This window comes from Leptidea sinapis, chromosome 47 (genome assembly GCF_905404315.1).
Source record: "Leptidea sinapis chromosome 47, ilLepSina1.1, whole genome shotgun sequence".
Taxonomy (NCBI): Eukaryota; Metazoa; Arthropoda; class Insecta; order Lepidoptera; family Pieridae; genus Leptidea; species Leptidea sinapis.
Window position 1 is genome coordinate 2,184,783 of NC_066311.1, and position 14,491 is coordinate 2,199,273.

The 14,491-nt window shown below is 35.9% G+C and overlaps 1 protein-coding gene across 4 annotated transcripts in view; it reads left to right on the forward strand.

Annotated features, from left to right (window-relative positions):
* Positions 1 to 2,442: 2,442 nt before the first annotated feature.
* Positions 2,443 to 14,491, forward strand: part of LOC126978106 (stromal interaction molecule homolog) — a 77,380-nt gene continuing 65,331 nt past the window's right edge. For all 4 annotated transcript variants that reach the window (XM_050826828.1, XM_050826829.1, XM_050826830.1 and 1 more), the window contains exon 1: positions 2,443 to 2,851. In XM_050826828.1, the coding sequence (XP_050682785.1) occupies positions 2,686 to 2,851 (166 nt within the window). In that variant the 5' untranslated portion in view covers positions 2,443 to 2,685. The remainder of the gene's footprint in view (positions 2,852 to 14,491) is intronic.

A 14,491-nucleotide genomic window follows, 5' to 3' on the forward strand; every position in this document is an offset into this window, starting at 1 on the left:
AATATTATATTTGAGTATAAGTTTCTCTCATTAAAGGTTACCTTAACTTATTAATTCCAAATCCCCTTAGAACGGAAATAAGTAACAAATATAAACACAAGGCAATATATAAACATACAAACTTTCCCCTTTATAATATGAGTGTGATTTTTGATAAAAACGTAAAAAACCTCCCACTGAACAATTCTTGAAAAAAGGGACAGACTGACGAACGTAAAACTTATAGCAACCCTCTTTTTCACCTGGATTTAAAAAAATAACTAACTGCTACTCCACTGATGTCACTGTCAAAATACGCAGCTGAAACTGAAATAGTGTTTACATTGCTGCCTATTGACCAATAATATTTTAAGCAACTGGAGTAAACGCAGAAATGTATAAACATAGCAGCCGAAGGTTTGTGTCATGTGCCATGATTCGGCTTTGATTTTGTATGAGGTGCATTGTCTATATGTATAGAACGTCATTGATGATATCATTCAAAGCAATGGAACTCTTTAATTCTTAGGAGCAAATTAACGATACTTGGCCGAATCTTTTTTATGCTATCCGGATATTTAAGTCATCTATCATAACATAGTAAGATAAATAAATGTTAGTTAGTAGATTAATTAGACTGTATAAAAATACGCAATTATTTTTAAAAATTTTAGTTCATATTATATCTATTGTTTTGGAATAGTGTTTTTGGAATCGGTTGTTTTTTTGTTAAAATATTTTTTTGTACCCGTATTGTTTGGCGACACTATCGAAACTTTACTTGCTTTGCTTCGGTTCTTTTTCTATTTGATCACGTCGGGGACACTTCATGTTGTAAGCTTGTTGTGAATTAATTCAGCTCAATTGTATGCTGCCATAGTGGCGGCCAAATATGCTCATAACTCAATGTATTCAATTATATTTTATAAGTAATGGCTTAGCACTCAACAGATATTTTTTATTTATGCTGCCTTTTAATAGGGCGAAGGAGCAAATAAAATATATTCAATAATATGCAAAGTACTATTGATAATATCCGGCCTAGATTTGTAGTACTTCTTCTCGGCACTGAACATATTGCTACTGCAAGTCGAAAACTAAAGGATGTCAAAATGACCTGTGCCATATGCTAAAAAAACTATTTGGAGAGAATTATTATGATCTTTTCTGTAAATACCTTAAATCTCTATAACCTGTTTAAATCCGTGTTTCAAGATTTCACCACTGCACAGTATTTTATGCCTTTGATTATGTTTTTCTATTTTTAAAATATCGGTCGGTCTGCACACTACCAGGCTTACTAAATTTAAAGGTTACGTAGGTTATGTTCCGATATGCACTGCGAGCACTGCACAGTGCTATCACAGTAGAAAAATTCGTTCCGTTATGGACTGCCAGTATACTGCCGCAGTACCTTATGTAAATATATGACGTCATAAATCTTCGCAATATTCTACTGTTAGCATTGGCGTTTTCGAGGTAGGTACTCGCAGTACTTAGATCACTTGATCAGTCAAAACCGCTCGAGTGCCTAACGTTTTATAAACATTACCTACAGTTTAATCCCAATGTTATAAAGTTCTGTAGTTAGTTTGGATTAAAATATATATATAATATTAATAATAATAAATAAAAAAAACTTACTTTTATTATATTATAAAATCAATTTACAATTAATTTTAATTAAAATATTTTTACTTTGATAGTACTCCAACAACAGTTTTTTTAATGAACTAGAAAATTTTAATACACTCATTTGAATGCTGCGTCAAAAAATGCGGCTTACAGTATACGGGATTGCGTTCCGTTTTAAATAGTTACCAGTATAACTAACTATAAGAGACCCCGCAAACTGCAGACTTTCGATCGGCCGATAGTTTGGTTGAGTTGGGCTGTTAAGTGCGCACACTGGCCCGACTAAACAGTTGGGTCTGTGATGAGTGCGCACACTAGACAACTATCGGCCGACAGTTTTAGGGACGATTCGCTATTAGTTTTAAATCGGCTATTGATGATTCTGGCCGACTAAACAATCGGTGGTGTGCGCGCGTAGAAGAGCGCTGTACTCATTTAACAGTCGGCCTATAGTTTGCTGACGGTTCAGTTTGAAGGCAATCGTGTAGCCCAACAAACTTTTTGGTCGGATGTACCCAATCGTTATAATGTGCGCACTCTCATACATCTTCATACTAATTAAGAAACCAACCAAACTATCGGCCGATCAAAAGTCTGCAGTTTGCGGGGTCTCTAAAGGAACAGCTTCACAGTATACTAAATTGACGTCACACTGTACAGTGGTCGCAGTGCATATCGGAACCCTTAATTTATTCTTTATCTCAGTATGCAGTAGATCTTAGTCGTGACAGTTGCATCTGACAAATTCAAAATAAAATATTTGGACATTGACATTTGACAATTCCTTCTAAATGTCAAATTTATATTTTATTCACGTTTCGATTTCGACCTCAAGAAGTTTAGGAACGTTAGGATTTTAGGAACTCTGGCTGTCCGTTGTCGATGAAATATTTTGCTGTGATATAGTCATTAGTCTGGTTGTTAACTTTACGTATTTTGTGATGTTGTCAGACGGAAGCTAATTCTTATGTGATTTTGTGTGTTATAATGTAGGTGGTTTTTACGCGAGTGATAATAATTGACAATTTAAATCTTGGGGTTCTAATAAGTTCATGTCATTGAGAGATCACGATGCGTATCGGTTTTGTGTTTTATTGGTGCTTGTTTGCTCTGCATATGTGTAATGCAAATGATGGAGAGAAGACTGAATCCAGAGAAGGTGGACGTAGATCTCAATGGGGGCCTGTAGTGAGGAGTAATTCTTTCATGAGCGATGCGGCGGCAACGAACGAGCTGAGTAAGTTGCGGATGTATTTTATTTGACACCTGTTTGCGTCCTTCACACCGGCCAAATAATTACATTTCCATTCTGCCAGGTATTAGTATTACCTACATTATTGTGCCAGATGCCATTGTGTTCTTGAGTGTTGACCTTCTGTCATCAGCTGTTCACCTTTTCTAGTATTACTAGAATATACTTTATTTAACACGGAAATGGCTTTAATACAAATATATAGGATAAATTTATAAAACTATTAGAAACAAATTGTAACAGATGTGACACATTTCATTTATATTTTCCGAAATGGTGCGGAATTTTTTTTGACTTCAACATAAGACATACATGCTAACCTTTAAATGAGGGGATGTACATTTAAGTCTCAGTTGATGTTCATTATTTTAAAATACACTTAAAAATTTTTACAATTTAGAGTTGGACATTATTACTTTTATTTACCAATAATACTATAATGTAATTTTTCAAAAGGCAAATTAAAGGCTTAGTTTTTCTTAGTTTCTAGTAATATAATAGTTATAGCTATGACTTGTGTACATTATATGCTCCAGACATTATATAACCAGAAAGCACAATAGTGTCCTCAATATGTTTAAGTATGGGTAAAATACTGGATCAAAAATAGTGACTCCCTACAAAAAAAAAGATACTAACATGCTTTATTGGCTGATAGAATATGAGGATAAAGTTCTAAAGTATTAAAGAATATAAGTACAGAAGATTCACTCTGCAAAATTATACAGAAATGGGGACTTTTGCTATAGTACAATTAAGTGCAATTCAGATCGCACAGCTATCATTACCTATAGTAATAATTATATTATATTTAACCGACAAGTTGCCTCTCTCTTGTGCAACTCTTACCTCTTCTGACATTAGGGTTTTCATGTATTAAATAATAATTTAATTTGAATATTTAATTACCACTTGACTTTAACATGTCAGCCTAGGTAGAGTAGGTACATATATAAAATTGAGTTTGTCAATCTCAAATATCAAATATTCCTTTAAGTCTTATAAATTCTTGAGTGAATAATATACCAACTTAGTATACTTATACTAGCTGACCCAGCAAATGTTGTATGGCCAATATTAAAATCGTGATTCAAGTAACTGTTGATTGTAGATGGGTGAAAATTTGAAGTTGTATGTATTTTATAATGCTGACTCATAATCAAACAAATTTAAAAAAAGATGTCAAAAAAATTAAAAAAAAAATTCGTGTGGACCACCTTAACATTTAGGGAGATGAAAAATAGATGTTATCCGATACTCAGACCTACCCAATAAGCACTCAAAATTTCATGAGAATCGGTCAAGCCATTTCGGAGGAGTTCAATGTTTAACACCATGACATGAGAATTTTATATATTAGATATATTATGTTTCATGGAATCTGGAATGGGTGGTAGTTTTTGGCTTATGTGTGATTTTATATCCTATGTTGAATAAAAATATTTGAATTTGAATTCATGAATTAGTTTCATAAATATTTGATCTAAATCCATATTGAAGTAGTTAAATACTGCAGAGTATTTCCTTTTGCCTTTTTTTAATTTTTTAAGACATTCATTGGATCTCTGTAGTTATGATGAACAATGCTTGTGTGTACATCACTGTTCGCTTGTTATAAAAAGGTTGCTTACATGCATTGTTGTCTTGTTAACACGGCTATAGTCTTGTAATCACAATATAAGCAGATAGGACTATCACAGAGATGATAGATGCCTTAGACCCTCTTCACTGTGTTTTCACACATGCTTTGGTTTCATTTTACAGATTAGCACCAGTTTTTTTTAATTAAGTAAATACACTCACTAATGCAGTTTGATTTTTAATATGAGTTGAAATATGGAAGAGCTTGACCTAAATTATAGGTTCTCAATGTGGGCAATAACGCCCCCTTGTGGGCGTTTGAGAATTTTGGGGGGGCAGTAGAAGACCCAGAGAAAATTAGGGGGCATTGAGATGGCGCAGATGGGGTGTGGGCAGATTAAAAAATATAGTCTAAAAAGGCAAAAAAATACACGAAAATACTCTAGAAAAAAACATATTCTCAAAGTGGGAGGTGAGCAAAATAAGGTTGAGAAACTATGATCTAAATGAACAGTGTTTAACCTTTTTCATAAATCAGAAGGAAAAATGAGATTTAACACTTTTTTTTTTAATAAATTTTGGATCTTGCGTTTTTTAATTATTTTTAAAAAGCTAAAAAACATGATAATTCAAAAGTGGTTCACTTTTGCATAATGCACATGAGGTTAAAATTATCCCAAATACCGTTTCATATTTGAACAGAAATACATATAATTACCAATAACCCACTGTAATATATATCATTTTCCTTTTGAAGGTCATATTTATTAACAATTTGAATTTGGCATTATTTAAGTCATTATTATTATTCAAATATATTTGTTGATGCAGCATTTAGGATAGTAAATTAACCACATTATATATATTTTTCACCAGTGGGTGGCTGCTTTGCACAGGATGAAGGCTAGATTATGGGTATCACAAGGTCGCCTATTTCTGATGTCTGTAGTCTTGTAGTATTGTCTTTCGGTCTGTAGGGCGCCAAAGATAGTGAAATTACTGGGCAAATGCAACTTAACATTAACTTAGCAATTGTAGTGAAACTCAGAATGTTTGTGGTTTTTCAATAATCCTGAGCGGCATTGCGTTGTAATGGGCAGGGTGTATCAATTACCATCAGCTTTCATAAAAAAAGAAAAAAATATATAACTATGTAATTATTAAACTAAACCTCAAATTACCAATAGTTGATAGAAATTCACACAAAAAAGCTCACGCAATAAAATTGTATTAATAGAATAAACAAATAAAATTAGATATTGTTGTTGTTTGACATTCCAATTCCAAATAGAACAAGAGAAGTTCTCATTTAGTATTTAGCAAGTTTGTGGGTATATTATGTTAATGAATCATTGGTTGTGAAGGTTGAGCATATTTGTCTTGATATGTGATCTGTTTGAACCTATACATAATATCTAAAACTTACAAGGCCATCTTAAATAATATTTACAGCTAAAATTAGCTTAAGACAGCTAGAATAATTTGCAATTTTGAAAATAAGACAAAACAGCTGTATTTTCATTTATAAAATGTTGACAGCTCAAACTTCCACCTTCGCACGACACGCCACAAGTTATGATTTCATCCCTACCATCTGGATGTGTGGCGGTCTTCCACAGTGCGGTTTTCAAGGAGCTTAATTCCACGTACTACAACACTGTCGAATGAACTTCCTTGTGCGGTGTTTCCGGGACGATACGACATGGGTACCTTCAATAAAAGCGCGTACACCTTCCTTAAAGGCCGGCAACGCTCCTGTGATTCCCCTGGTGTTGCAAGAGATTGTGGGCGGTGGTGATCACCTAACAACAGGTGACCCGTACGAACGTTTGTCCTCCTATTCCATAAAAAAAAAAATTTGTTCATTCATCCATCAACACTCGTAATCTCGCAATGTGTGGAACAAATTGCCCTGTGCTTCCCCGGGGCGTAAAATGAATAGGGGAGTCCCAGGCCGAAGGGTGTCGTAAGAGGCGACTAAGGGGAGTTTTTAAAAGTGGGTAAGTCACGCTGCCGTCTTATGACGTCAGCACAATCGGGCCGAACTCGTCCGGGTTATTTACCACACTCGGCTGCGTAGTGCCGCTATGATTCGCACAGGTTAGTGTCGAGGACCGTAGACCAAACCAACAAAATCTCGGCAATTTTGAGGGTATGGAACTGTCTTCTCTCTGGCTCCGTGTAGATTTAGAGGACTGCGTCTGCGTGTGTCTACAGGTCCCATAGTGGTAACGCAGAAACGGATCATCTCATACAGAATCTTAGTTTCAATTGATCGAACTCGGAATTTCGAAATAATTCCGAAAAAAACACTTTTCGGTTTTCTTTCGTTGACGATAACTCATGAACGTATCAACCAATTGTGACCGGCTTGGTGGCAATCGACACGTGGTTTTTAATGTTAAGAGCTGATTAATTTTTGGAAACGATCGGTAAAGCCGTTTAAAAGTTATTAAAAAAATCACAAATGAAAAAAAATATTTTCGTAGTTTGAGATTTCTTAAAATCTACAGATCTGAATCCATATCGAATGGCGCCAACCGCGATGAAATCAGTCGAGCCATTAAAAAGTTATGTTTTCATACACACACACATACATACATATAGTCACCATCGCGGGAATAGTCAGGGAAGCTTCCTTAGGACCTTAAAACGTCGAGATCTGATGAAATCTTAATTATTCGAAAATCGGGGTAAAACCGGTAATTTCCCGAATTTTTATAATTTTCATTTTTCTCAGCGGGAAGATAAAAATGAATTACTTTTGAGTTTTGATCCAGATCTCCAAAATTGTTTGGACGAGCAGTGAGCACATCTGGCAACACATTAACACAATCGATACAAGTATGAAATATGAATTAAGTATCAACTATCTAGTAGTAAGTTAGTTATTAGTATAGTTTCAACTTTCAACCCGTTTAATAAGTCAATATTTCGTATATATTTTAAAGATAAAAGACTTAATAAGCATAATATGCAAATAAGTCACTCCAAAAACAATTTATAAGCGGCAGTGATCACATTTTTCCATTCAGGTTGAATTGATATCCTATTCAAAAGGGAAATATGTTAAGAGATGTGGATAAATTTACATAGCGTGTTTTATTTTTTGTGTCAACTTGTTACAACGCCATCTGTCGGTGATTTAAGTAAGCTGGTTAAACCAAGCTAATACTGTAATTTAATAGATTTGGTGGAAGTGTTAATATAAATATCGACTATGATTTCGACATTGAAAGATAAATTAAATCCAAATCAGGCTTCAATACGCTTTATATTCAAAGCTTCTTACGAATGTTTAAACCTTCCCCACCTCAGCCTTATGCAGTCGTTAGAACTCTCCACTTGACTAGATTTAATTTCTTTTACCAAAGTGCCAACTTAATTACAATTAACATACCTACAACGAATACGAGATCTACAAAACACAAGTTTTTATTGAATCATTATCGGTATATTTTATATCCTTCTTAGTAGATCTTCTGATAGAGTTTTTTATAATTGAATTTCGAAGTTGTTTTAAGTTTTTAAATAAAAACATGTATATACACCTTCGAATTCAATCATATTTAGTAACGTAAGGTTCGTAAGCTTCACTCAGCCTGCCTGCTTTTTGACCTTATTAGATCTTAAGAAAATTAATTTACGCAGTTGTCAGTTATAACCATGGATGTTAGCAGTTTAACATTTGCATTTTTGCTTAGAATATTATGATATTCTAAGCATTTTTAGCATAAATTATAATTGACAGTTAACAATTGACATAACAAGCAACAAACAGTAATTTATATTACCTATTTATAAATTACTGCTAAAAAAAGCTCTTGGCTAAACTCAATTGGCGTTGCGTAGAGACGTCGCTTCATTGTGTGTCTTCTACCGCATTTATCACGGGGAGTGTTCCGAAGAGTTGTTTAACCTGATTCCTGCCGCCGTATTCCACCTTCGCACGACACGCCACAAGTTAGGTTATCATCCTCACCATCTGGATGTGTGGCGGTCCTCCACAGTGCGGTATTCAAGGAGCTTTCTTCCACGTACTACAAAGCTGTGGAATGAACTTCCTTGTGCGGTGTTTCCGGGACGATACGACATGGGTACCTTCAAAAAAAGCGCGTACACCTTCCTTAAAGGCCGGCAACGCTCCTGTGATTCCTCTGGTGTTGCAAGAGATTGTAGGCGGCGGTGATCACTTAACAACAGGTGACCCGTACGCTCGGTTGTCCTCCTATTCCATAAAAAAAAATTAACAAGCAAAAATCTCATTAAGTCCATAAATACATATGCTATCCCACTTCTAACATAGTCATTTGGTATCATAAAATGGACAAAAACAGACATAGATCAAATAAAGCGGACGATTCGTACCACACTCACTAAGCACAATAATCTACACCTAAAATCTGCTATAGAAATAGTATTATATTATTACGCACCGTCCTTATTGGATCTTCTGCTGACAACATATCCTGATAGTTACCAGGTCTCTGTTGACGCCCCTCTTGGAACGTCCGACCTTTGCCTGGTCAGTGTAGTGCCTATCCAACGCCCACGTCGCAGACCACCAGCGACCCGCCGCGTTTAGCACTACAAGGATGGGATAGGATGCGTTCCCTTTTTTGCCTCCTACCCTTGGGGTAAGATTTGTTTCCCTTCTGATGATCCCAGTGCCTGCGCCGTTGCATTAGCTGATGTGATACTACAGGGCATGCATATTTTTATACCAAGCTCTTTAGTACCGATCGGTGGCAGATCGGTTCTAAACACAGGTGGCCTTGGTTCGAAGCGTCAGTCAAAGCAGCATCTGACTGCAAAAAACAGGCGTATCAAACTTGGGTTGCGGCGCTGGGCTCAAAGGACCCGAATTGCACCGTTCTAAAGAGGAAATATATCCGTGCCTCCAGATTCCTTAAGCGGCAAGTCGTGCGAAGTCCAAGCACGTTGTCAAAATCGGCGAGCAGCTTTCCAATTACCCGACTGAAACAAGCAAATTCTGGTCGTTGTCGAAAGCTGCTCTTGATAACTCAACCAGCCGTCCCTGCCGCCGTTACACATGAGGAATGACACCCTGGCTCGGTTATTGCTCGAACTCGATGTGAACGCAGGAGTGCCCCAAAGCTGTGTGCTGTCTCTCACGCTGTTTCTTCTGCATATCAATGATATGTTGGACACTTCCAAAATACATTGCTATGCATACAACAGCACCGGTAATGCCGTATATGCGGGCCATGCAGGTCTCTCTCGGGAAATCGTCGACCAATGCCGGGAGAAACTTGTGTCTTCTAATAAATATTTACAAATTTCATTGTATGCATGTATTATAATTTTGAGGAATAATAATTACCAGATAGTAATATAGAACAAGGTGAGTGTGAAAACATTATATAATTTATGTCAATTAACATTTAGAAAATGTATTAATTAGTACCTATTAGTATTATTTATTTTTTTGTAATCTATTAAAAGTATGAACAATGTAACAAAGAAAAATTTTTTAAGTACAGAACACTAAGCTATAAATTATATTTTTTTTATAATACACTATTCATCTTACACTAAACATTAAATAAATAATCATAACTTATATAACATTACTGTGTTTCGGTCTGAAGGGCGCCATAGCCAGTGAAATTACTGGGCAAATGAGACTTAACATCTTATTTCTCAAGGTGACAAGCGCAATTTTAGGGCCGCTCAGAATTTTTGGGTTGTTCAAGAGTCCTGAGCGGCACTGCATTGTAATGGGTGTAGGCGTATCAGTGACCATCAGCTTAACGTCCTGCTAACGTGTAACATGTATTAAAAGTGTATACTGCATTCACAAAACAAAAACTCGTTAGTAAAAACAAAATTATTGAGAATTAAATGAACAACATTAAGCTGGTTGATGACATCATTTTTTTAGGTCACTTAAAAGCTTGGACCATTTATTATATTGAAAGATATAAATAGTGTCTATTATTCCAATTTGTTATAAGCTTGATAAAGCTAATAATGTCAGAGGATTATTTTTATTCAATAAAGCAATCATACATACTAGCGACTCGCTTACAACTTTTTGGTGTAGATAAAGTTTTATAATACAAGAGGAAAGCGTAGTCTACTGTGTGATGAGGCTATTGGGTACCCCAAATGCTGTGTGTGTCAGTTGTCTCCCTTTAAAAAATATTACATTTCAAGTTGTTGCATTCCGACCATTGAGGTCAATTTTTTAACCATTTCAAGAATTTCATGTTTATTACTATTTTTATATTTTCTAAAAATATATATCACTCCCTATAACAATAACTCTTTGCCAGTGAAGGTCCAGTGAGAATTGGTCGAGCTGTTTCATATATTCAATACAGAATATAGATGATGGTCTATCATCAGTTTTTTGCTGGCAGAAAAAAGAATTGGTTACTATGAATCAACCACTTCTTTGTTAAAGTTCATTTAGTGCTCATGCCTCGCTCGGCGCAAATCTAATGGAAAACTCAGTGGAGCAGGGTTTACGTGTAATGCATTCGGGAAGAGAAGCATATTATGTACGATAGAGGTGTAGGGATAGGGATGTGTGCTAGGGAATGTTCAAGGATGTCTTCTTGGGATAGGATGTTGGCAAAAAAAGCAGTTACTGGATGGTATTTGTAAGAGGCACATATATTTCTTTATATAAGAGGTTCTCGTTATGGGAAGGCGAGAGGCAACTGTCCACTGATATCCGCAACACCAGGGATCAAGAGATACGTTGCCGGCCTTTAAGTTGGGAGTATCTCAGCTAATAATAATAATATACTAATTTGTATCAGCTCGGAAAAATATCAGGCGGTAATTGAACCCCCAAAGTGACTGCGAGGCGAGAATTTTCTCGCAATACGCGCCTTATATCTACCTATGTGTGCAGAAAAAATGGATGAGATTGAACAGATCTGAAAACAGCTCCGATACTCTATGAATTGGTTCCTTTATGGCACATTAATTGTAACTCTTAACAGACGGTAGTATGACTCACAGAATGCCGCTATCAATGACAATTCGCGATGTTATAAATACTATTTTCGATACCGCGCCGAAACTAATGATTGCCGGCCACGTGATCGGGAAACGCTTTAATTAGGTCAGGCACGCTTCAGATAAGCTCGGGTTTTCCGAAACAATTGCGCATATCATTCACCATGTTTTTGACATTGAAAATGTTATTTGCCGAACTTTAACTTTTACGTTCTTAATCCTTTTAAACAAGTCCCAATCAACAAAACCGTCAGTTAAACAAATTAAAAATTGATTTAGATTTATTGTATCACTTTCGTTTTGAAAGCTTATGGTCGCTCAGAGCTATGCTAGGAGTTTCTGTGCGAGATCGAATCAGAAATGATGAGATCCGTTGGAGGATCAGTCACTGACATAGGCCAAATGCGAAACTGAAGTTGCAGTGGGCAGGGCGGCCGTTTGCGTTGGGGCAGTTAACTCCTCGAATGGCGACCGCGTACTGGAAGACGCAGTGTTGGTATGCCCCTCACAAAATGGACCGACGATCTGGCCAAGATTGCCGGAATGTATTGGATGAGGGATTGAAATACAGGACCGATCGTTATGGAGATCTGATAGAGATGATGATGATCACTTTCGCACAAAATCGATGTTGGATGAGATAGAATGCGTTTTAGCCGCTCCCAACAATGAGTTCGAGCTCTCGGCTAGTGTAAAAGTGTTTCCTTAGAGAGACATTTTAAGTATTGCCGCTTTAACAAATTATATAAAGTAAGATGGCATATATCAAAATAACCGCCATGTAGTATTATAAAAAAAAAAGAATGTTTACCACACAAAAAGAATAAAAGCGAACTATCCGCGGAGGCGTGTTAAAAAATTGTTTCTATAATATATGAATGAAAAAAATGTTCATTGTGGTATATCTTGTGTGATCGAACAGAATCCTTCGAGTGCAATCCACACACTTACGACCAATAAGGATATTACAATATTAAGATGTAGAGGTGCTTTATTCGACACTCGACGTAAGGACTATTTTTGTTTATTATAATAATATGATAAACATTTTTCTCGTAGAGTTGAATCACCCATTACTCCACGTGTTCAAATATTGTCCTACTCTTTAATTTTTTATAATCGCATGAAACATAAATATTATCATGGTTACATGTAAGAAATTATAATTATTTGAACATTAAACAACTGATAATAATACTTGAATAGAATATTTCGTTCTTCTTCACTCAGTCACTATTCTATTGTACAATATAACTTGATAAAACACGTAAACAATAAAAACAAATTCTTTTATTAATTTTATCTGCTAATGTTTGTGTCGCAGGTTTTGGTGTATTTAGATTAGCTCTGGTTTGATGCAACCAGCTGTATCAGCTTGGACCATTCGTGCGTACATGCGACTGTAGCATTAGAACTACCTGTATAAGCAGTACTCTTCATTTCTGCAGCACTTAACTGTCCTGTGTTCTGGTATGAAGGCTTTTACAGACACTTACTCGTATGTACTAACAGACGCGTGCATTATGCTACTCTTGATCGGCTTGTTATGTGTCCGATATATATATATATATATATATATATATAGTACGACTCAGAACATATTATCAATATTATAGGCAAGCAACAGATGGGTCATTTACTCGGTACGTCACATATTTCCATTAAAATATGTGATTGAAGGTTCGGATGTTCGGTAGATACTTTGTGAACGCCTCCCCTTGGCGAGGCAAAAGGAAAAGCGTCAAAGTATTGTGCGTCTTATCCTGCAACTTTTACGAACAGAAATCCCCCGAAGTACAGTATGACCTTTCTTCTGCAGTTAACTTCTAAAATCCTGGCAATATACCCAGATGCCTGGCGTCCTTTTTTTTTCAACACGCTCGCAATGCTATAATGATGGGATGGGTCTTGGAAGAGGATTTTCCCGACGAATCCCAACATATGCGCCACAAAGTGATACATCATGTACACCATCCGAATATGTTCCTCGTCATCACGACGTAGGTACCTCAAAAAAGCACGTCTACACCGACCCTGGCAATGTTTCTGTGATTTTATCCAGTACACGTACGCTCATTTGCGCTTCTAATTCATGAAAGAAGAGTGTTAACGGTGGAAATCTCTAACGACTTATTAGTTGAGCTCCAGGCTAATTTATTCCCTATCCCATAAAAAATTCTAATGCTACATAACGCAGTAAACAATTTCGCTGATGATCTTTTATTTAGGTTTGAATCGCGTTTTTATTATGATCGTGACAGTTTTTTCATTAAACTGTCCGAACGTCTTCATTAATATAACCTCTTTCTGCACAGGAAAAAGTTTTGTTTCACTGGGGTATTGCCAAAAAACTTTACCCGGTGTTTTTCCATTGGTCATCCTTTAGCGAGTACAATTTTGACGTGATCAGAATATTTTAACATGTTTCTGAGGTAAAATTTTGCGCACGCATCTAATTGCCTTGTTGTCTTGATCATAAATCAAAAGGTCATTCCGACTTTTGTATTATTATTCACTAATTGGCCATTGCTTTGTCCGCAAAAGGACGACGAGGACCAGAGAGTTACTATAGCCAAAAACTGGAAATGCATATTGTTTAAAATAAGCAAAATGGTATACTAGACAAACTCCCTTGAAGTTCTTCTTTCTGTGGTACTAATGTAATTACCTGCAGTTTTGTCCATAGTATTTGGGTCTTCCTAAAATTTTTGTACTAGGTGGGGTAGTGAAAGACTTGCTTAGATTAATACAATACTAGTCTGCACTTAGTGTTTGTTATACTGGGTGTCTTTTGTTGTTTTATGGTTATACGTAGTCTATTTAATTTTATATTTACGTACGTACATAATGTAATCTTAATAAAACTTATATGTATTTACTTATTTAGGTCTCAGCAATAAAATAAGTATATTAGCAATGACTTTAATTGATGCCTTTAATTTCCCTGGCCAGGAATCTATGGATTTACGCACTGTTTCCATGGGAAATTTAGTCACTGCTTGTACTAAAAATGTCTTGAGCAACACGATGTCGACATATCGTTTAGAGTGT